The sequence below is a fragment of the Cynocephalus volans genome, chromosome 6 (genome assembly GCF_027409185.1).
Source record: "Cynocephalus volans isolate mCynVol1 chromosome 6, mCynVol1.pri, whole genome shotgun sequence".
Lineage (NCBI taxonomy): Eukaryota > Metazoa > Chordata > Mammalia > Dermoptera > Cynocephalidae > Cynocephalus > Cynocephalus volans.
The window spans coordinates 47,284,166-47,308,246 of record NC_084465.1 but is presented as its reverse complement, the minus strand read 5'-3'; the positions used below and the strand labels follow the sequence as shown (position 1 = coordinate 47,308,246).

General features: G+C 37.9%; 1 protein-coding gene and 1 long non-coding RNA gene across 2 annotated transcripts in view; one reads left to right on the top strand and one right to left on the bottom strand.

The window, feature by feature from the left end:
* Positions 1-24,081, top strand: part of SLC26A4 (solute carrier family 26 member 4) — a 40,900-nt gene that overhangs the window by 8,660 nt on the left and 8,159 nt on the right. The window contains exons 4-16 of the mRNA XM_063100091.1: positions 1,761-1,945; positions 2,510-2,674; positions 8,807-8,959; positions 9,066-9,148; positions 11,795-11,942; positions 12,853-12,966; positions 17,103-17,180; positions 17,297-17,392; positions 18,546-18,652; positions 20,719-20,788; positions 22,074-22,166; positions 22,994-23,089; positions 23,713-23,943. Coding sequence (XP_062956161.1) covers positions 1,761-1,945; positions 2,510-2,674; positions 8,807-8,959; positions 9,066-9,148; positions 11,795-11,942; positions 12,853-12,966; positions 17,103-17,180; positions 17,297-17,392; positions 18,546-18,652; positions 20,719-20,788; positions 22,074-22,166; positions 22,994-23,089; positions 23,713-23,943 — 1,619 coding nt within the window. The remainder of the gene's footprint in view (positions 1-1,760; positions 1,946-2,509; positions 2,675-8,806; positions 8,960-9,065; positions 9,149-11,794; positions 11,943-12,852; positions 12,967-17,102; positions 17,181-17,296; positions 17,393-18,545; positions 18,653-20,718; positions 20,789-22,073; positions 22,167-22,993; positions 23,090-23,712; positions 23,944-24,081) is intronic.
* Positions 6,286-24,081, bottom strand: part of LOC134380332 (uncharacterized) — a 62,761-nt gene continuing 44,965 nt past the window's right edge. The window contains exons 2-5 of the long non-coding RNA XR_010023863.1: positions 12,777-12,949; positions 11,792-11,978; positions 9,925-10,066; positions 6,286-6,785 (exon numbers count right to left, since the gene is read on the bottom strand). This is a non-coding gene — a long non-coding RNA (uncharacterized LOC134380332). The remainder of the gene's footprint in view (positions 6,786-9,924; positions 10,067-11,791; positions 11,979-12,776; positions 12,950-24,081) is intronic.

The window sequence follows — 24,081 nt, the reverse complement described above, 5'->3', positions numbered from 1 at the left end:
ATTTTACAATTTCATTTTTTTTATGTTTAAAGTGTTTCAGCTATATTATGTGCATCATGCTTCCATATCTTTGTTAATATTTTTCAGGGAAATAGGGCTTCAGTGCTTTGACTACTTTTCCTTCTCAATGATGTTAGTTAGATTTATACATAACTTTTTTGTTTTTTTTTTATTTATTTTTTTTAGAGATGACCAGTAAGGAGATCTTAACCCTTGATTTGGTGTTGTCAGCACCATGCTCACCCACTGAGCTAACCAGCCATCCCTATATGGGATCCAAACCCGTGGCCCTGGTACTATCAGCACCACACTCTCCCGAGTGAGCCACGGGCAGGCCCTCTAACTTTTTTTTTTAATGAAGAGGAAAAAATTGAAAGCCTGAAAATTATAGCCTATCTTCAAATTTTAGCATATTTTCATTTTTAAAAATGTAATAAATTTGACGCCGTATTTAGAAAGTGTTCTCTTCCAAAATATAAAATGACAGGCAAAAAAAATCTCATAAAGTCTTTGAACCTATTTTACTAGCTTAATTTAGCATGTACTAAATTATTTTCATCAATACACATCCATTATTACATCAAAGACCATACTTATTTTTTTAGTTACTAATATTGGAAGACTGGCAAGATCTTGCCAAAACAATTTAGAATTTAAGCCTGGCTTTCCTTCTTTGTATGGCTCATAATAGGTCTTCCTGCCATTCCTAAAATTTGAATTTTTTTTGCTTGAATGTTCTAGCAAATGAATGTTTTAATGCTATTTTGCGATTCTGACATTTATACTCGAGATAATTTTGCTCCTACATCCATCTGCTGGCTAGACATATCTATCTCTCGAAATAAATACAACCATCTACTCTATCCCCAACTCATGTCCTTGTTTTTAGTTGTATCTCCCCCAGTATCTAGCTTATTGCTTTGTCTGAAGAAGGAGATCAGGAAGAGGTTATTGGTTGAAAGAACTTCCTCATCTTGGAATATTGATCAGTATGAAATGCTTGACTTGGTGAGGAATATAAAAGCTGATTTTTGTCTTTATATGCTATACATTTAGACACTCCAGGTTACTGGGCTTGGGTTCTGAGTCCTCCCAATCCTAAAACCTTCCATGATCAAAAGATAGGATCATCATCATTGTCATCATGAGTAAAATAGTTGTGAATAGAGCAGTTGCAGGAAAGAAATAGTACTTTTTGAAAAAACATAGAATCTTATAGACTGGCATTTGATATAAAAATTAATTTGTCTTACAAAAAGAAAAAGAAACTATATACTCCCTTTGCTGTTTCTTTATCCTAATTTATACCATGTGATATTGATCAAGGTACTCAGATGCACAGAGATCAGGACACTGGACACTCTAGGAAATGAATAAGATTATATGGAATAAAAATTAAGTGGAACAAGGAAGGACTCAATTTATATGCTATCTCTGCCAGGAAACCTTTCCTACAACTCTCATCCTCACTCTCAACCCCCATACACATGAGGATCACACACAGATAGTTTAAATGTCCTTTCTGTGTACTCATGAAGCATCCTGATTGCTGTATTATAATCACTTACCTACATGTCTCTCTCACCCATTTTGGGTCATGAATGCCTCAAGACATCACTTTTTAGCTTCTTTTATGAACAAACAATATTTTCCTAGTCACAGCTAATTAGTTCACACATCCTTCTAATCCTACGTAGACACATTGACCTTAAACATTTATGATAAGTAATTGATTAATTGGTAAAGACTTTTTCCCCCAGGACCTTTTCCAGTGGTCAGTTTAATGGTGGGATCTGTTGTTCTGAGCATGGCCCCTGACGAAAACTTCATGACATCCAGCAGTAATGAAACTGCACTAAACACTACTGTGGTAGACTCTGAGGCCAGAGATGCAGCAAGAGTACTGATCGCAAGCGCCCTGACTCTTTTGGTTGGAATTCTACAGGTAAGGAGTTTACAAGTGAAATATAGTTTAGTGTGATTTTATGTGGACTTAAAGATTCATCTAAAAGCAAAACAATGTGATTTCCTGGACCCCAAAGTTATTTTCTAAATTACATTGTTTTAGGTTAGATGCTAAAATGGTCAGCAAGACCCCACTTATTTAAGGCTCACTTATCATCAAACTCAGGGACAAGGGGGAAAAAAGGCAGAATGTGGTGATTCAGTTGAGGATGAGATAAGGGAAGTGTGTGGGAACCCATAGTGTTCCGGTGAGCAGAGCCATGGGACCTGAAAGTCACAGAAATAAGATACATGATTTTTGCTTTTCTTAGTGCATATATAGAAATACTTCAAGGTTTACATTACACATTGTTTTTGAATTTTAGAGTGGTGGAGAGGAGGGGAGAGATAGGGGATTAAGAAATCCAGATTTGTTTCCTACAAGTATTTTGTGTTATAAACAAGCTACTGGTATTTTCATTGGTGTTAAGCTTAAAATATTTCCAGAGAGCTGGTTCTTCTCTCAGGCAAGCATTTAATTTTTCCTTCCTTCTTCTTATCCTAGTTGATATTTGGATGTTTGCGGATTGGATTCATAGTGAGGTACTTGGCAGTTCCTTTGGTTGGTGGATTCACAACAGCTGCTGCCTTTCAAGTGCTGGTCTCACAGTTAAGCATTGTCCTCAACATTTCAACCGAAAGTTACAATGGAGTTCTCTCCATTATCTATGTAAGTGTTGCTTCTTACTCCAGGGATGTGTCACAGTTCATCTCAGAAAAACAATATTCTCCCTCTCTTTAATTTGAGTCTGGAGAGCCTATATTCCTCCATGCATACTTTGGGAGCCATTCTTCTCTGAAAGAAGCAATATAGAATCAGGAGTAACATTGAAGAAGGCAAATTTTGCAAATCATCATTCCCAGTTGGTCAAAATGATTTCAGAAATGTACCGCACTTAAAAACATGAATGAAAACAAACTGGTATAATGAAGTAAAGACTGGTCTGGGATGCAACAGACTTGAGTTCTCATCTCAGCTTCACCTTTGAAAAGCTAAGTGACATTGAACACATCATGTAAGGTAGTGGCTGAAGGCTCAGGTTTAGAGTTGGATGGACCTGAATTCAAATTCTGACTCTACTATTTACTAACCATGTGAGCAAATTGCCTTGCCTCAGTTTCCTTTTCTGTAAAATGAGACTGGTAATAGTATCCACCATATTGGATTGTTAAATAAGAATAGACAAGAAGCACTTGGCCCAGGAGCTGGCACATAATAAGAACTCAAAAAAAAAAAAAAGTAATTTTGAAATTATTATTTCAAGTCTTCTTTTCTTTCTTATTCATTAAGTGAAATGATTGGAGATGAATAGACCTTTCTAACAATAAGAGTCCAAAAAATGCATAATGTAAATGTCTTAGCAATTATAGATGAAAAGGAACATTAGATTTAGAGATGATTCAACATGTAAAAGAGATGCAAAAGAAGGATGTAGATCACACAAATTGGATTTGAAAAAGTTCTTGGATCTAAATATATACTCTATGTAAAACATGTTACTGATGCTTGAAAATGATGATAATAATAACATGATGTCACCCTACCTTGGGGGAAATAATACTCTGCAGAAATAGTCATAATGTGCCAACATTAAGAATGGAGTTTGAGTCTTTAATGACCCCCCTATTAGCTTCTAAAACAACGTACCACTGTGCACACATATCTAAGAATTAGTGAGGTTGTCAGCAATTGACTCATTTCATAACAGTGCCATAATTCCACATTGCTCCATCTGCTCAATAGATGTTACTCAGTGCTTACTGCAGGTCAGGTACTATGCTAAAAAGCGGGAACAGATAGAGGAGGCAGAATAACACAGCGATTACAATCTTGGACTTTGAACTTCAACAGACTTGAATTGGAGTCTTGGTTCTACCACCTGCTACCCGTGTGATCTTGTTATACGTAACTTCCCTAAGCCTCAGTGTTCTCAACCGCAATATGAGGGTAATACTAGTAGCTACCTCCTAGAGTTGTGAGAATTAAAAAAGAAAATTTGTGTAAAGCACTTAGCACAATATCTGGCATACAGTAAGAACTCAGTTTATTGTTATTTTCATTATCACGAATGAATAGACCTCATGGAGCTTACTGTACACTTCCCAGAGACCCAGACTATTAGAAGACATTAGCACTTGAATCAAATCAAATGTTTTTTGATTCAGTATTATTTTGGTCATTTGCTTTTTTTCTCCCTACCATGTCTTCGGTTCTCTTTCAGACCTTCTGACTTCCTTATTCTAACAGGCTCTGTCACTCTGGCAGCCCCTGACATGTCTTGCTTTTACTTCCTTTCACACTTTCCTTATCAACTGTTCATTCATTTATTCCTTCATTCTCATTCATTCAATTCATCTATTCAGTAAATACTTATGTGCCAGGCACTGTTTGCTCCCTATAGAAACCCACTGACTTTTGAACCCACCAAGACATCCTTCACTGAGCTGCTCAACTCTTTGTGTGAACACTGCGAGGCCTGCATCCACAGAGATCATAGGAGGCCTAGGCTAGTGGTTGACCTGGGTCCCTGGCCATTGCTGTACCTCTGCAGAACAGGAGAAATAGTTCTTCTGGTCTCCTAGGACTATGTTTAAGAAGAAACTTGCTGCAAATGATCCCACTAATGATAGGGACAAAAGTGACCAAGAAAAACTAGACCAAGGTCAAAAATAGTTTTTAAATCAAGCACAATCATTATGCAACTTATTTCCTGTTGAATACTGTTCTTCAGCATGTGTGATAGAATTCTGAAAGAAATTCCTCACAGGCTTGCAAAATTGGATGAAGGTATTTCAGTCATCCCAATGTGGTGGTGAATATAAGCTTGCTCTTCTGAAAAGAAGAAATAAGTAGATCTAGAAATGACTGACTAAGGATTGAATGAGCCACTGAGTCCCTGAACAGGGAATTTTTCTTATGGCTTACCATTGCAATCATTCATGAAAGAATCTTTCTGTAAATGCAGAGTAGTACTGGATTCCTCCAGAAAAGACTGTAAAATTCTTGTAAAATACTTTGTCTGAATGTACTTAACATCCTTTTTGTTGTAAAGAGGTACTGCCCCAGTCTCCCAAAGAGGTACTGCTAGCTGGAAATAATGAACACAAAGAACTGAAGGAGGAAATATTAGGAAAGAAAAAAAAATTAATTCAAAAATACCAGAGATGATGGGTATAGGATGCAGAAGGGAGAATGACAGGGTGTTGGCAGCAATTTAGAATCAGTAATATTCTTGATGCTACCATGTAGCTACTCAATTATCTAAGTAAGTCCCACAGTCCCTTTCAGAGTGGTTATGAAATGGACTCACTTGTGAAATGGACCCATTATTCACTTTGAATAGTTTGTCTCAATCGACAAGGGAAGCCTCTTTGATTGCTCACTAGATTGATGCTGCCTGTTCTATTTCTTCCCTTAATGAGGGGGAAAACCACATTGAAAAATTCTACCCAAAGATGAAAGTTTTTTTTTTTTTTCTGGCGGCTGACCAGTACAGGGATCAAACCCTGGATGTCGGTGTTATCAGCACCACCTCTAACCAACTGAGCTAACCAGCTCAGTTTTAAAGCCACCAGTAAGCTTGATCAGATTGGTTACTTTGAACCTATTCCAGTTTGTAAAATTTACACCATTGTAATAAAGAAAGTAACACCTTAAGAGTTGATTTATATATATACAAAAGATCTGATAGCAGGAAATGCCTGACAGCGAGAGGTGATTATGAAGGGTTTATTATATTCATTGAGATAAGACGAACTAAAATAAATTTAGCTCCAAAAGTTAGCTAACAAATTTCCTCATTTGCAATACTGAGCATAATTTTTTCCTTATGGCTTCATACACCCAGGTAATGCTGGGCAAGAATAAAGAAATTATCTAAATACAATGGTCCTAAAATTCTCCAAACATGGTAGGAAATATAGTAAAATATTATCCATAGTGAAAAGCTCATTATCATGACTTGAACTATGTAGAATACCAGACTAAAACACAGAATCATATATGTTTCCATATTTTAAACATTTTAGTAAATATTTTAATAGTAAACTAAATTAGAATTACTGCTCAGAGCTCCCCTGACCAAACAACATCTTAGAATGTACTTATTATTTCCTCCCCCAAAATTAGAGTCTCATTTCTATATCTTTGAGTACAATATGGCTGTATTCAGTTTATATGGATGAATTTTATTTCTACATAGATTAAACTTTCTATTGTAGAACTTTTCATAAGAGATCCTGAATGATTTACTTGATCTGTAGACAATATATACACTCATAAGTCTTTCTTGGTGCAATTGTGTAATATGAACTAATTTTGGTTTTTGCAGCTCATATTACATTTGTAATATACAATAGGTGCCTTTTATTCAAATGCCTAAGTGACTCTCAGAGATTAAATGGGAAATCTATCGTGATTATTTTTATAAAGTGAAAATGTTCTTGTGATTGGGATAATCATTCCAAATGTTCTGTTTTTTGAGTTTGAATTTTTCCATCTGAGTTGAAAAGTAAACCTTTATTGTATCAACAAGTAACCAAAGTATTATACCTAGTTCATGAGTTAATGAGGGTCATCATTAGAAAATTGATTATGTAGATGGCAATACAGCAGTGATAACCTTCAAGCCTCTGACATAGGCAGGGCTGTTTGCTCCTGTGTTAGATGTCTTAAGTTCTTGTTACTGTGCCTGCTTGTGGTAGTTTTCTTTTTCACCAGGCTGTCACTTGCTTCATTTTGTTGCTGTCAGTGTATCTGCCTCTAGCAATTTTTAGTGACTCTGGAAAGCAGACAAAGTAAACTTGTCAATACTGGATTTAAAGTGAGAGCAAAAAAAAAAAAAAAAAAAGAAAGAAAAGAAAAAAAGAGGAAAAATACCCTCTGACCTCTGAGTGAAAGCCCAAAAGGCTTCCTACAAGTTAAATGCCTGAACTCTAGCCCAAGCACTTGGTGGAACGTATTGTGCTTGCACAATAACTTCTCCCCCATTCCCTTACTCGTTTTTGTTTTTTTTTTAATTCATTCCCTTATTCTTGAATGTGTTCCAGAGAGTTGAGATTACTGGCAAAAAGACTCCTAGATTACTTAATGTTCATTGTACACAGTTGTTACCAGATTGTCATTATAATTATTTTAAGGAGAGCTCATCTGTAAAAATAAGTAAGATTCATGTTATAAACTATAATATGCTCCATTCCTTTATCTAAATATATATCTACAGGGCAGACCAATTAGCTCAGTTGATTACAGTGTGGTGCTGATAACACCAAGGTCAAGGGTTTGGATGCCCTTAACGGCCAGCTGCCAAAAAAACAAAAAAGTGTATTCATTGAGACAAGTAATCTCCCAGTGAAGATTACTTTTCTTTGAATAAATCTTTATATATATATATATATACATATATACACACACACATGTGTGTGTATGTGTGTATGTGTGTATATATATATTTGGTGGCTGTCTAGTATGGGGATCTGAACCCTTGACTTTGGTGTTATCAGCACCACACTCTAACCAACTGACCTAACTGGCCAGCCCCCAGTGAATACTTAACTTAAGAAGTTAAGTCATGTCTTCTACATGACTGCAGCTAATAGAACAAAGATATTAGTGTTCTTCCCTGGGATTCTCCCTTGCTAATTTCCTTGATGAACACCCTTGATTCCCAGAAATCTCTTATTTACAAAACAAAACAAGTTTTTCTTGAGCTGGTTTGACTGCCCACTTGGAAAGAGTTACTTTTATTTGTTAGCTTAGTTCAAGTTTAAACTAAGCACAATGGCTGGCCCGTGGCTCACTTGGGAGAGCGTGGTGCTGACAGCATCAAGTCAAGGGTTAAGATCCCCTTACTGGTCATCTTTTTAAAATAAATAAATAAATAAATAAACTAAGCACAAAATTAACTTCCAAAAATTTATACTTGGCCTATATCAATTCAATAGCTTTTCTTTGCCATAAAGAATGGATCAGTCCACCTGTATCTACATATGAAGTATTTTAAGAATATTTTGTTATTACCTATAACATTTAGGTATTGGGTAGAGCTTTACCTAAAATACTGGCTAATTGTGACCCAAAAAACAACTGGGAGTTTCTGGTTTGTTAGCTTTTAATCTCAATACCCTATCAACGTGAAAATTAGGCCATTTGTTAGTAATCAAAAACCACTTTAAGATATAAACTTTTGAAGCTTTTCTACAAATGAAAGAGTATGTAATGATTTTTTTTTTCTTTTAAACGATCTTCAATTTTATTATAAAAAATACACAGACAAAAATACCAGGGTCCAGAGTTCAATCTTTGTACTGGCCAGCTGCCAAAAAAAAAAAAAAAAAAGGAAATATACAGAGAAGCAAAAATAAGAATGTAGAGATCACCCATAGTTTTACCTCTCCAAATAAACTATCATTAACAACTTGGTGTCTATATATATTACAGAGGCTGCGTGTACTTTTTTTTTTTATTTTAAAGATGACCGGTAAGGGGATCTTAACCCTTGACTTGGTGTTGCCAGCACCACGCTCTCCCAAGTGAGCTAACCAGCCATCCCTATATAGGGATCCGAACCCATCGCCTTGGTGCTATCAGCACCACACTCTCCCAAGTGAGCCACAGGCTGGCCCTGGCTGCATGTACTTAATAGTCTCTGTATTAATCAACACATTTTTATGATTTTACATGAAACTTTAAAGTGCTGTTTGATGATGATATGATTTTTTTCATGTGGGAAGCTTTGTGTGAGAATTGTATGTGCATGTGTAGCAGGAAGTATATAAAATTATTATTATTGTTATTTTACAGACCCTGATTGATATTTTTAAAAATATTGGTAATACCAATCTTGCTGATTTCATTGCTGGATTACTCACCATTATCGTCTGCATGACAGTTAAGGAATTAAATGACCGATTTAAACACAAAATCCCAATCCCTATTCCTATAGAAGTAATTGTGGTAAGTAGAATATTTACTTAGAAAATTCAGCATTAATTAGATTGACAAGCAAAGGATTATTAAAACCAGCGGAGGTTTTTTTTTAACATCTTTTGTTTTATTTTAGACAATAATTGCTACTGCCATTTCATATGGAGCCAACTTGGAAAAAAATTACAATGCTGGCATTGTTAAATCCATCCCAAGAGGGTGAGTATGGCATTGCTCTTAGACAATACTAATATATTAAGTCAGTACTTTCTGTTTAAATGAAACCTTTTATTATAAGCTTCATTTCACTGGTGTTCCTTCAATAGTTGTATTTATGTGTGATCTGAAAGAAACATGCATTTGTGCAAACCATCAGACAAGCAGTAAGTGTGTAAATAAAATTCAAGCCATTTATTTAAAAGCAGCCCTCATCTGCTCTTTTTCTTCATTTTCTTAAAATGAGGCAAGACATGTACAGTTAACGCTGAACTTCTGATTTAAACACATATGTATAATGGCAATCATGATTAATAACATTTATTGCATTTGAACAATCTGCTTTAAGGAATCAGGGACAACTGGCCTTAATTCTCTACCATTTAGTTTACTCAGTCTTAGATAATAATGATATCATTTGTACCTATAAGCGAAATGCATTATTTTCAAGGGGAGTTTTATATACATTTGGTAGTTTGTTGAATTATTAGAGAAAAAGACCAATGACCTTCATATATCTGTCACTATCTAGTTTTATGGCTGGGGAGGTTCTCCTATGAGACAAGGGCAATGACAGCAGCTGAAGCCTGAACTCAAGTTTGTTGTGAAACACCAATGAGATCTCTCATAAAATGCACAGAGTGGACAAAGTGTCCCACACTATAATTTTATTATATGGGGTTAAAAAGGAATCCCAGATATTTATTATATTTGTAACATTAACTTACAGCATTTATGACTAGACTTGCAGTTAATCAGTAAGTACTATTTCCACCCACCTTAATACTAGTTGAGGACCTTGTACCAGTCTTTGTTTTTCCATGCTCTTAATAGAAGCTCCTCAGGCGGGCTTATCCCAGTCTTATTCCACAGGAAACTGCTGCCTTCCCATTTGATTAGTCTTATGATTTCTTCTAATATCTGTTCAAAAAATATTTGAAAAATGACAACTGGTTACATGGGACTTAATTTACATATTATCCATTCAGTGTTTCCCAAATTTACCTTTTTGTAAGAATCACGAGACCCTTTTTAACAGATTCCTGCTTCCTACCTCAAACCTTTTGAATCAGGCTTTCCAATGGAAAGTTCTGGGAATTAATATTTTTCAAAAGTGCCTCAAATGATTCTTATGATCAGGTAAATTTGGGAAACTCTAGGTTAGAGGATTAACATTTTGATACTGAATTCTAATGCTGGGAGGAATTTAATGATAAAATTTGCAATATGGCTTCGTTAGTTATGGAGTTTTCACCCTAACAATGAGAGTATTTGAGTAGCTATAAACAAATACATAAAAATATGTTTTATAGATCCCTTTCGTCAGGCTTCCTAATATGTAATAAGGTGTAGGTGGTCCACACAGCTGCTCTGTCCCATAAACCCATCTTCCATTAATTGTCTTGGGGAACTCATTTTGTTGCCCTAAGTTATTTTTCCTAGCCCTCTACAGAGGTTTCATGGCTGCTTTCCTCCTGAGAATGGATCTCTAGCTTCTTGCCATTGGGTTTACTCAAGTTGAATCATCTGACAGACCACCTGGTTAGCTTGATTATCTAACTTTATTTTTTTTATTTTTATTTTTTTTATTTTGTCAATATAAAATGTGGTTGATTATTGTGGCCCATTACTGAAACCTCCCTCCCTCCTCCCTCTCCCACCTCCCCCCTCCCTCCCAACAATGTCCTTTCTGTTCGCTTGTCGCATCAACTTCAAGGAATTGTAATTGTTGTGTCTTCTTCCCTCCCCCCCCAGGTTATTTGTGTATTTATTTATTAATTTTTAGCTCCCACAAATAAGTGAGAACATGTGATATTTCTCTTTCTGTGCCTGACTTGTTTCATTTAATATAATTCTCTCTAGGTCCATCCATGTCATTGCAAATGGCAGTATTTCATTCTTTTTTATAGCTGAGTAGTATTCCATTGTGTAGAGATATGACATTTTCCGTATCCACTCATCTGAGGATGGACATATTTTACCTGCCCTTCCCCAAGAACTCCTCCACGAGGGCAGTGGTCCCAATTGTGTTGTTCAGCTCTGTCTCCCTTGCACAGCACCTACCTCACAGTAGGCTCTCAGAACATACTTCTATTTGTTTTTGTGGGGTTTTTCCACAGAAAATACTCCTATTTGTTGATGGGACAAATAACCCAAGCCTGTGTCATTATAAACAAGCCACAAGAAAGGCCTTTGTTACCTGATCTCACTTGGTAGCACAGAAACAATGCTAATGATATAAACAAACCTGAAAAGGAAAGGGTGGCTTGGAGAGATTAGGAGAGAACAAGGAGTGTTAAAGTGGCCCAGGTGAATATAATAAAAAGGAGAGAAACAGAGATTGTGATACTCCACCTTTTGATCTCCTCCCCACTTCAGCCCTCCAGCAAGGCTGCTGTTAGCACCTTCCTTTTAGCCTGTTGAGGGTCAGAACCATATGTGAGAATCGCTTGGTCCTCAATAACAATGTCTCACTGGACTGCCAAAAACTGACTCCATGCTACCCTTTATGCATCTCTTGTGCTCTTTGTTCTCTTGGATCAAGTACTTTGATGTCTAACATGTGGCTGAGTGCATATAGCATTTGGTGAGATGGGGAAAGAGAATTTTTTTCAAGTCTTCACAGCATTTTCATTTGAAACTCACTAGGTTTCTGCCTCCTGCTCTCCCACCGGTGAGCTTGTTTTCTGAGATGCTGACGGCATCATTTTCCATTGCCGTGGTGGCTTATGCTATTGCAGTGTCTGTAGGAAAAGTATACGCCACCAAGTATGATTACAACATCGATGGTAATCAGGTATGGTCACTCCTCTGCTGAACTGGTTTTAAAGGGCTGAAAACAAGAAAAAAACATAAATGGGCAAGATTTTGGTGTCAGCTAAAGAAGGGGGTGGTTTCTTCCACCAGTCCTTATTGGCTTGGTTTCCTTCTTGTGCTTGCTCATTAGAAATTATTTTGAAATACGCATGCTGCATTACTTTGCTTTTTAAGAAATAAGTTGAAGTAACCCTAACTTTAAAAGAACTAACAGGTCATAAACAACAGTCAAAGTTAACATATTAGGTCAGAATAAGAATTCTTCATGTAACTCAGTATCTCCTGGTAATTTTTTTAGATGGCAGCTATAGGATGACAAAACAGTGCACCAAACACCATTAATAATAGTGGTGACCACTTTAAATTGAGGCGATTCTCTGTGCAACTAATATATACAGGACAGTTTTTGTAGGCATATGATAAGTTGCCAGGTGACTTGATTTTATACTGCCCACAAATCTGCAAGTTTTTTATCTGTATGTTTCTGAAAACACAGCATAGCAATTACAGCAGTTAAGTGATTAGTAATCAAGCAGAATAATAGCTCTGCTAGTTATAATATTCTTCATAGCAAATATTTTTCTCTTTTTATGATGGCTGCAAATATGCCACTCACCAGGCAGTGAAAAAGTATTTTAGCAAAGGATCAGTTTCTATTTCTCATCAACCTTGAAAATGATTGAGAGCAGTGAGTCCTCTGTTAGGTTCTATGAAATCCAAACTTCTGATGTCTTACAAGGCCCCCAAGTACCTTTAATAGTAAGAATTAAATTGGACCACCAGGCAGGGTGGGTTTGGGAGTTTGCTTTCTTACTGTACTTCCTTAACATTTGGTGAAGTCTTGCAAAGATTTTATGTGTAGCATCACTGTCATCCAGTCTCTCCCTTAGGAATTCATTGCCTTTGGGATCAGCAACATCTTCTCAGGATTCTTCTCCTGTTTTGTGGCCACCACTGCCCTGTCTCGCACCGCTGTCCAGGAGAGCACTGGGGGAAAGACACAGGTATGGAATAACAGGTTGGTAGTATCTGTCACAGAGAGCAAGTCAGGGAAGAGGCGGTTCAGAATGGCTTGCACAAGAACTGAGCCGGACAATTAGCCTTTTAGAAGAAGGACTTGTGCTTCCTGATCTGATTAGATTTGGGCCTATTTATCTCCTTGATCTATCCCCTCACCAAAACCTCTTCAAAACTTATGGTTTTCTGATACAGCAATTTTCAAATCTCTTTGTGTCAGTGCTCACTTGGCAGACAGCTATACATACCTGCTTTTCCAGGGACAATAACAACTGACAAGGAATCAGTAATGAAGAATACTAATTTTTATCAATTTCTTACCTGGGGATAGAGAGGAATTAGTAAAAGCACTTCATGGCTTTGTGAGTTATATTTTGAGGAAAGTGAAAAACTCTATTCACATTTCCTTTATGAGGATCAGGAACTTCCTCCAGAGGCCTTTGGTCCCACAGAACAACAGTTTGCTAGCCAAGAATATTTTTGTTGTAACATTTTGGCATTTCTTCCTGAGTAAGATTTTGGTTCCTGAATTTCTGCATGTGGGTTTAATCTTGCCTTTTAAATGTGATTTTCAGTTGTTGCCTTTATAAGGTGACCAAAAAACCAGCATCCCAGTTAATCTCTCGATAATCCCTCCTTCAATTGCTCAGAAAGCTTAGAAGCAGTTCTCAAAGGACACCCTTTCCAGCCGGACACGGAGTGAGATATGCCAAGCCCACTGGATGAGGACAAGGGACAGACTCAGGAATTATGTTTCTGTTATTCCTCGAGGGTTTTATCCTCTCAACATAGAAAGAACTATTCTTTAGGAGTAAAAAGTACGTTGAGACTTTGAAGGAGAACAACAAACCCAAACTAAATAGTGTAAAACACACACAGAGACTTCAAACAGGTTTTAATAAGGCAGAGACACTTACAAATAAGTATGAAGAAGAATAACTGAGAAAACTGACTCCACCAGTGGCTTGCCTAGGGAGAGCTTTAGTTGTCCCTGGTGCGTGTGATGTTCCTTTCCTATTTATAATGGATCTTTGTGACAGATCAAGAAGAATTGTCCTTCTCCAATTTCTTGACTCTTTTTGAACAAAAATTTAATTTTAATTTTCAGAAATTTTCTTTAAAAACTTTTATTTTTACAAACATTTCTAGCTCTGAGGGAGCAGGTAAAATAATATAGCCCGTACCAGGAGGCATAACCACAGATCTGTGGTCAAGGGTAAGAGGTCAGAGCTAATTTCCAAAGTTGTGCCCATTTCAGGCCACAACTGTCAGCAGCGGGAGTTTCTGCTGCTTTCATCTGAGACGGAGCATTGACAAGCTCTGCAGAGCACATGGTCTTAAGTGAGTGCAGACAAATCCTGAAATGCTGATGTCCATTCTCCTGCTGTTACCTCCAGGCTCAAATGAGGCATGGTTTGGCTGCCCCAGTAAGAATGCCCATGTAAAGTGACCTCCTTGGCAAAGGGTTCAGGGGATAATGGTGCCCTGGTAAGCTAATATCCCCTGCCACACACTGGTGTGTATTATACTTAGGAATCAAGGATGCCAGGATTTCAGTATTGAAGAATGAAACAAGTGCAAAAATAGCTTGATATTTAATTACTGAAATGTATGCTAAGTTTTGGGGTTAAAAGTCTAAGTGCCTGGACTGAAATCCAGGGACTTGTGACCAAATAAATTAGTAGGTCTTCTCTTGTGTGGCTTCTCATGTTGGAACCTCAGTTTCAGCATCTATAAAATGGGAATAATAATTGTATCCATCTCCTAGGATGTTATGAGGATTAAATAAGAAAATGTAAAGTCCTAGCACGTACGTGTAAATGCTCATTAGAATCTATGATACATGTATATATGTTGTGTCTGGCACATAAGAAGCACTCAGCCTGGCATCTGGATGGTTAGCTCAGTTGTTTAGAGCATGGCCTTACAACACCCATGCCATGGGTTCAGATCCCTACCAGCCAGCTGCAAAAAAAAAGCATTTAGCCAATATTTGCCCAATGAATGAACGAATGTAAGATTGAGTGTTCATTGACATTAACTGTTTTTAGCACATATACAGATTATAGAAGAGCCAAACACTGCAACGTGTTCTTACTCTCACCCCTATCTGACTCCTACTGGCTCATGAAAAAGTAATTCTTTTTTTTTTTTTTAAAAGATGACCGGTAAGGGGATCTTAACCCTTGACTTGGTGTTGTCAGCACCACGCTCAGCCAGTGAGCAAACCGGCCATCCCTATATGGGATCCGAATCCGGGGCCTTGGTGTTATCAGCACCACACTCTCCCAAGTGAGCCACGGGCCGGCCCATGAAAAAGTAATTCTGATTACAAACTACTCTCTAGCTCTGATTAACCTCTCACTTAACAAAATAACTAATTTTCTAGTCATTGAATCTGCTCACAAATATAAAGCCTACAGAATTTCCCACAAAACAGCCTTATAAAGTAAGTACAAGTATTTGATCCCTCACCGATTTTAACATAGTGACCAAAATTAGCCTTGGTCCCCATAAGTGGAGACATTACACACACTTGGAGAGTCACTGGCTACTCTCCTGGCATGAGTTAGGCAGCTGGCTGTGGTCCCTGCCCCCAAATCTCCATGTCTCTCATCAATTCACAGAGCCCTCCTGATATCCACAGTGAGATGCAAGTAGCTCAGTAAATATTGATTAAGTAATTGCATGGGAGGACAGGAGGAAGGAAGGGAAGAAGGATTTTAGTTATCTGCTTACACAGGAGAGGGGAAAACTCACCAAGGTACTGGGAACCTGGAGGTATGGTGCTAGGAAGAACCCACAGAAAAGGGAGCTACGCATACTAAGTAAGTGTTTTAGTACTCACATACATAATAATACCTCGGGCGAACCCAACTATAATCTGAACATAAATGTCAATTTGCCAGGTGGACTGAATGTTTTCTAATTAAGTTTTTAATTATCTATTTATATTTGCTGTGTCTGTCTCCTTTAACTAAGACATCTTGCACTAAGCAGTACTTATGCTCAGCATAATCTTCCCTGTTGCTTCTCCTCTGATTGCTTTGCTTCTGGTTCTCTGTCTCCTTTTCTCCTTTGTTTCAGAGCTTCTAGTCTTCACCTTGGCCATGCCCCAGCTGTCTCAACAGAGAATTCATTCGTCATCTAATCAAACCAGAGAATAGTCCCTACCCCCTCAGCTCCTCTCCTAACTACTTACGGATCTTAGGAGAGCTTTTTTTTTTGCCAGCGAAGGTAAAGTTTCTGAAGCTTCCTTTTATCCCTGCTAGTGCCGGTCACTCCGCAGCCACTGTTTCAGGCTGCCTTGGGGCAAAGGTCTGAGCATGCCTCTATGGAACTGCCAGAGGAAGCAGGAGCTAGTGGGGCATTTTGAATTTGCAATTGGATGGATAAATTTATTTTCTCTGCGATTTTTGTGGGAACCATGTGCTACAAGTAGAAAGTGTTATCAGAGTTGTTGCTATTACGGCTGCTGCTTCAAGAATCAGATACATGCTAAGAGAATTTATGTCCCAAGAATATGACAATGATCTCTGTTGTTGGGGAAGGGAGGAGGTTCATGTTTCCTGGCATGGCAAAAAATTAAAAGGTTGGCTTCCTGAATTGACACCAAAAGTATAAGTATGTAATACAAGGATTCTTCAAAAAGTTTGTAGAGGCTGGCTGGTTAGCTCAGTTTGGTTAAGAGTGTGGTGCTGATAACATGGAGGTCCAGGGTTCGATCCCTGTACTGGCCAGCCAACCAAAAAACAAACAAAAAAACAAACTCATGGAAAAATAGAATTAAAAGATAATATGAATCTTTTCATGAACTTTTTGAAGTACCTTCACATATCCAAACGAAATCCAAGTCAAACCGGCTTTACTTTAGCAGCAGACTCAGTTTCCACGGTTTCTTTAATTTCTCTGCCATAGCATGCATGTTTTCCACTTTTGTTCAGTTTCATAAAATTTTAGCAAATAATCCTCATTTCTTTCAACAGGATTGAGCAGAAGTGGGGAGGTGGGGAAGCATTAGCGTGCCCGTGAACAGGCTTTCTGAAACACTCATGTATCTAGTGAGCTGGAAGACACAGGCGAGGAGCACGAACCCTCTTAATGGGAGGTGTGTTTTTTTCAGATTGCTGGCATCATCTCAGCTGCGATTGTGATGATCGCCATTGTTGCCCTAGGGAAGCTTCTGGAACCTTTGCAGAAGGTATAAATAACAGGAGATTATCCATTTAATTGTTATTTAAAAACAAGAGATTTAAAAATCACCACATGGAAAACCATTCCCCTGAATAACACAGCTTTCCCTTTCTCTCTGGGCAGTCGGTCTTGGCAGCTGTTGTAATCGCCAACCTGAAAGGGATGTTTATGCAGGTGTGCGACGTTCCTCGTCTGTGGAGGCAGAATAAGACTGATGCTGTAAGTCACCCACCACCCATTTTTCTCTGAAATAAGATTTGGTTCTTATATGCTTCCTGCCATATCTCCATGTATCCCTGTTTCCTAAGTCTTAGTTGCACTTTGGGAACCTCAGAGCAGAAATTAGAATTGTGTGGCTAAACCAAAGCCATGAAGTTTTCCATGTGAGCTGCATTTTTTTTTTTTTTTTAAAAGATGACCGGTAAGGGGATCTTAACCCTTGACTTGGTGTTGTCAGCACCACGCTCAGCCAGTGAGCAAACCGGCCATCCCTATATGGGATCCGAACCCAGGGCCTTGGTGTTATCAGCACCGCACTCTCCCGAGTGAGCCACGGGCTGGCCCATGAGCTGCATTTTGTGAAGATCCTGTATCTCTGGGAAGATCCATTTCCAGGAAGAATCCACTATGAGGCTCATCCACACACCCTTGGACTTCTAATGCCAAAAAACAATTGTTTAAATAAAAACCCTAGTTTAGAAGGACAAACAAAACAAAGACAAAAATAAAATACAAAAAATCCATGCTATTTTAAATTCTAACATTCACAATACTCTGAAGAATTGTAAAAACCAAGAGCTAAATCTTTTAGAGTTCTGCTAATTTAAATCAAGACAGATAAAAAGAATGAGAAAACTTCCTATATATTGATATGGAAAGACCTCCAAGACAAATTAAGTGAAAAAGAGACCAGAATAGAAATGCTAGAGAAAAACACAGATGCGCGCGCGCGCGCGCACACACACACACACACACACACACACACACACACACACACACACACACACACACACACACACACACACACACACACACAGAAGTAAAAGAGGATACAAGTAGGGAGCAAGGTTGGGAATGGAGGGAGAGGGGAGAGGGCTGTGAACAAGATTTTTTACTGTATACCTTTTTGATATTAATTCCCTTTTGAATTATGTGAATATATTACCTATTCAAAAGTTTAAAAATAAATGAGATAGTTTGTCTTAATTGGGAAGGCCAATTGCTACTTCCACTTAAATATGAAATGAAGTCAGAATATTTCTAAAAAGCTGTGATTTATTTGCAGATAGTCGATCTTATTTTTACAGGTAGTCTATCATCTGATGGTACCTAAAGAATTAATATAATTCTTTCATTTCCATTTTTTCCCTAGGTTATCTGGGTGTTTACATGCATAGCATCCATCATTCTGGGGCTGGACCTTGGTTTATTAGTTGGCCTTGTATTTGGACTATTGACTGTGGTCCTGAGAATTCAGTTGTGAGTAAAATGCAACCCAGATTTCCTATAAACGGGACAACACATTCTGATCTTTCTTATACATTTTTGGTAAATATAGCGAAACCACTTCCTTTCATAATAGTTACTATATATTGAGTATTTCTATGAATTAAGCACAGTGTTTCACAGACTATCACATTTAATCTTCAAGAAAATCCTATGAATAGGTTTGATTATTCTCATTCTACAGATGAGAAAATTGAAGCTCAGAAGGCTAAGAACCTTCTCTAAGATCACAGGGCTAGTAAGGGGCAGAGCTAAGATTCGAGCCCAGATGTATCTCATCCCAAAATCTATGTGCTTAGTCACAGTGCTCTACTACTGTGCTGTCCTTTTAGTCATGGTAAGACAAAAAGGTATATGGTTTGGCCAAAGACTGAGGTTGCTTTATAGTTTCCTCTTTAAATGAGATGAAGTATGTGAGGCACTGGGCCCAAGGCTTGGAACAAGACAGCTGCTAAGTACACTATAGTTCATTTTCTTTTTCTGAAGCTAGTAGCTCAAAAGTTATGTAACCCAAAATAGGAGAACTTTAAAACAGCTGATGATAGTCAAAATGCATTCAAATCTGTCAAATAAGGCACATAGCCAATAAGCCACACAATTATGTGAAGTAAGCTTAATTAGTTCATATGCAGAGTGAAAGCAGCGGATACGATTTAAACAGCGGATACGATTTAAACAATGGAAAACAACCTGTGATTTTTTTCACTGGTTTTGTTTTGACTCTTGAGAGGTTTTAGTTATGTCCCCTCTTGCACCTACAGGGGAACAGAGCTTCTCTCCCTCCTCAATGCTTCTGTCATCTTCCCAGACTTCTGGCACCTTCTCTGCCTGTGCTTGGGCGATGAAGGAAGAAGAAACTTGGAGAAACATCAACATAGATGTCATCAGCTTAGCATAAGCTCCCCTCTCCTTTTCCACTAACCAGTTATCCTTCTTGCCCTCCTTTTCTAACCTGCCATGTTGGTGCCTACCGAGAAGGCTTGTATTTTCTGCCTAGGCACCCTAAATGGTTGCCCAGGGGCCTAAAAGAGTTCCCAACTTCCCAAAGTGCCCAATTTGCTGCTAGGAAATAACTCAGAAACTGTCCTGAGAAGATGCTGCCTCTTATGCTATATATGCTTCGGTGTCTGTTTTTTCTTGTGTGAGTGTAGCTGGGAGAGAAAGATTTTGTAGAGAGTGACTAGCTTATGAGCTTTAAGTTAGAAATCAGTACAACACAGCAAGCCAAGGAAAAATTGGTGGCACATTTTAGCTGCTGATTTGGTAACAAGCCTTTTAGCCAACAAAAAGTAGTATCCTCCACAATATTTAATTTCTGGTAAATATAATGCTGATCCAGTGAGCATAATGTTGAAAGTACCCCAAACAGATACTCTTTCTTCAGGAATTGTATTGAGCATATGTCCCTACTCACACTTGAAGAATCATGGAATTTATCTGATTGCATCAGAAACAGGAAATCAGCAGTCTGGTTGATATGAAGGACTTATTATTTCTGGTCCTCCCAGGCCCCTGTTTCTATAAAAAGAGAGTAATTTGATCACACACAGACTCTCCATACTTCATCAGGAGTTGCCATGTCATAAATAAGTGCCAGGCACCAAAGACTCATGGGTTAAAGACAGAGGCTGTGCTGCCCTTTATTTCTGGGCCTTTCCTGGCTTCTTTGAACCTCAGTGTACTCACCAATAGAAATAAGGGAAATACTGCTGACCTTTCAGGGTCATGGTAGGGCTTACATAAGATCTAACAACGTAAAAGCTCTTTGCTGGTTCTACAGTGTTACATACGTGAAAGTGTGATGCTCATTATTTCTCTCAGCCATCAGAAGAGAATCACAGTTCCTCCTCCTTCCCCAATTCCACATGAACACCAGCTGTGTATTTCAGAGTTCGCTATGGGAAAATGTCATCTGCAGTAAAGACAGAGTCCAAAACACCAAAATGATGGGCTCTTTAGTAGCTGTTCTTTCTTTTTAACTTTTTATTCCAAAATATGACTGTTCCAAGAAATCCTGACCTTAATTTTTCTTCTTTTAGCCCTTCATGGAATCGCCTTGGAAGCATCCCTAACACAGACATCTACAAAAGTATCAAGAATTACAAAAATGTAAGTGCCTTTGTGAGACATTTGCTGGACTTGGTTTTACTAGCCTGGAATTTCAGGAGTCACATATTTCTCTTTTATCATCTTAGGTCCAAGGCAGCCAAAGGGGGAGACTTCTGTTGGAAAAGTCCATAAGTCCACTGGAGGGTTGTGAAAACTTTTGACCCAATGTACCTTCTGACATCCATGGCTTTTTATAAATTTTATCCATGGTAGTTGAATGCTCTTTTAATGTAAAACCATTGTCTGAGGATTTAAGAATAATAGGCAATTAGATTATTTTCAGATGTTCAATTAAGTTTTTATTTCTCTGCTATGTAATCCTTATCCTCTATGAAATTGCCTGAAATCCCTGTAAGATTTTCTTCATTCATTTCTAATATGAGATTTTCAAGTTCTCTGTCACCAAGACCTTATTTGACATTTTGCTTTATCCTTGGAATTGGAAGAAATAATATCTGATAAAGGAAGTGAAAAACAAAGAAATTAAACATCCCACTCACGGGCTTCTGTCACCTGCAAATAAAATTGGTTAGTGACCACTATGGGAAACAAAGATGAAAAAGCAGAGAGATTAAATTAAGAAAACACAAATTTAGCAAAAAAAAAATTAATGTGAATCCTAGGAAGTTGTAGTCCAATTTTACCTAACATTAAAAAAAAGTTGGACAGTGAGCCTAGAATTGTCCAGTAGCTGCTACTTAATTTATTTCCATAATCTTTCTGCCATGTTGATCCAAGTGCCATCAAGAGCTAAAAATGATTTTAGAGAATTTTTTTTCAGGCTGAGAACAAGCAGATGACATATAGGCCTCAGTTCCTGCAAATCCCCTTGATCTCTTTCCTTTCCTTTCTTTTCCTTCTTCCTCCTACCCTTCCCCTCCCTTCCTTTTTCTTTTTTCTTTCCCCCTTTCTCTCTCTCTTTATCTCTCTCTCTTTTTTTTTTGCTACTTTTAAAGAGTTTTAGCAAAATCAAGAGGGTCAGTGGTATGAATTTGGGGCAAGTCACGTCAACATCTCAGTTTCTTCATCTGAAAGTCAGAGGGTCAAATAATTACTTTCTAAGGCTATTTCTAACTTTGACCTTCTATGAGATTGTGGCGGTCCATGAGTTTTGATAACCTATTGCCTCCCAACTGGGATGAGGTGTCTATTTAAGCAAAGTTGAGTGCTGCTGTCCAGCTCCTCTGAGCAATTGTGACCTGGCTCCTTGCTGAATAGCCAGAAATTTAATTGAATACTTGAGGCCTGAAATTGTTTAACCTTAGACAATCTTTTTTAATGCCAGATTGAAGAACCTGAAGGGGTGAAGATTCTTAGATTTTCTAGTCCTCTCTTTTATGGCAACATTGATGGTTTTAAAAAATGTATCAAGTCCACAGTAAGTATTTTATCCCTAGAAATTTGGTTTCTAATCTCCATTGGGACTTCATTAATTCTACAAGTGCTTATTGGGCTCCCTATACTGTACTCCCTTTGTGTAGGGCATTAAGAATTATCACATAGCATCCTTGCCCTCAATCTATTTGGGGACAGAAAAAACACATACATTAAAACCCAGGTAGCAATAACTATGCCAGGAAAAAATGGTAGGGTTGTCTCCAGGAAGAATTTGAGCAAGTTCCAAATAAGTAGTATAGGTAGTAAGTGTTAAGAGTTAATAGAAGGGAGAGATCCATGTAGTTGGCCTAATCAGATTTTGTGTGGCAGTGGGCAGAAGCAATTATGTCAGGTGTTTGGGAACTATGTGAGCTGAGAGTAGATGGTGGGAATATGTACTGGGGTGGGGATACTGACCGGTCGGAGTAAAGAGTAAAAACCACTAGAGGAATATAGGAAATTCTGGTTTTGAATGCCATGCTGTGCTTCAAACTTGGAGTTTGCCTCTAGATCAGGTAGGGCAAACTGGTTCAGAGGAATGTTCATAGATTCTGTAACGACAAAAGGACTCTGTGATGTCTATGAAATTTGAAAAATACAGACTTAAAGCCAAAGAGGTTTTTTTTTTTTTTTTTTTGCTTTTCTGTCTTTTACTGTCTTGAAGCCTTTGATAGGTTACTGTCTTCTCTGAGTCTCTGGGTATGGGTAGGGTGGCTGTAGTGGAGAGGGACTGACTCCATCAGACCTCATAATCTTTCCAGATAGCAGTTGCTATTAATGAGCATCAGGAACCAGACATTCTAAGTAACTTGATATTTATTCCCAAAGGTTGGATTTGATGCCATTAGAGTATATAATAAAAGGCTAAAAGCATTGAGGAAGATACAGAAACTCATCAAAAAAGGACAATTAAGGGCAACAAAGGTGAGGCAACATCTATATTTTCCTACTTAAATTCTTTTCTTTCTCTGCTGAAAGCAGTTAGATGGTCTAAAATTAAATCTATCCTCTTTGGTACCCAGATGTGTATAAACAGATGACATATGTATGTCAGGGAACAGCTGAGCTGCTCTTGCAGGCAAGAGGGAATGAAAGGGAAGAAATAAAATAAGCAGAGCTCCCAGGAAATGCACAGAATGATTTTTTTCATCATGAATAGCATCTGCATTATTTTTTAAACCTTATTTTTACTGAAAGAAACAAAATAGATGCAATTCAATGCCAGAATATTACAGTAGGAGGCAGTAAGTTTATAAACTTTTAGAGCTGTTAACTCTTACTCAGACTCTCCTGCCAATGTATCTCTTGGAAAAGTTCCACAGTCCTCCAGAAATCAGGAGTTTCCTGGCTCCTTTGTTCTTCCATTTTTCCTCCTAGAGAACATCACAGTTTGGGCTGAGGTAAAATTCGTTCCTTAAGAGTTCATCTCCTTGATGTTTTGTTTACCAAGAAACAGTGCGTGTAAGACTTTTAAATAATTTGAGATGAATGGTTGAAAGACATTTTAAATCATTGGCAATTAAGCTGGCAGTGTTTTCTTTATTTAGAATGGCATCATAAGTGATGCTGGCTCATCAAATAATGCTTTTGAGTTTGATGAAGATGTCGAAGATCCAGAAGAACTTGATATCCCAACCAAGGAAATAGAGATTCAAGTGGATTGGAACTCTGAACTTCCAGTCAAAGTGAATGTTCCTAAAGTGCCCATCCACAGCTTTGTGCTTGATTGTGGAGCTATATCTTTCCTGGATGTTGTTGGAGTGAGGTCATTACGAATGGTAAGTTCTGGTTTTTTGAATTATAGATGTGGATTGCCCAGTCTTGCAAAAGGGCAAATGCATGGGCTCTGTAATTTTTCTAGGTGAATGCTTCTGCAATAGAGTATAATATTTTAAAACATATGCTCCAGAGCCAGA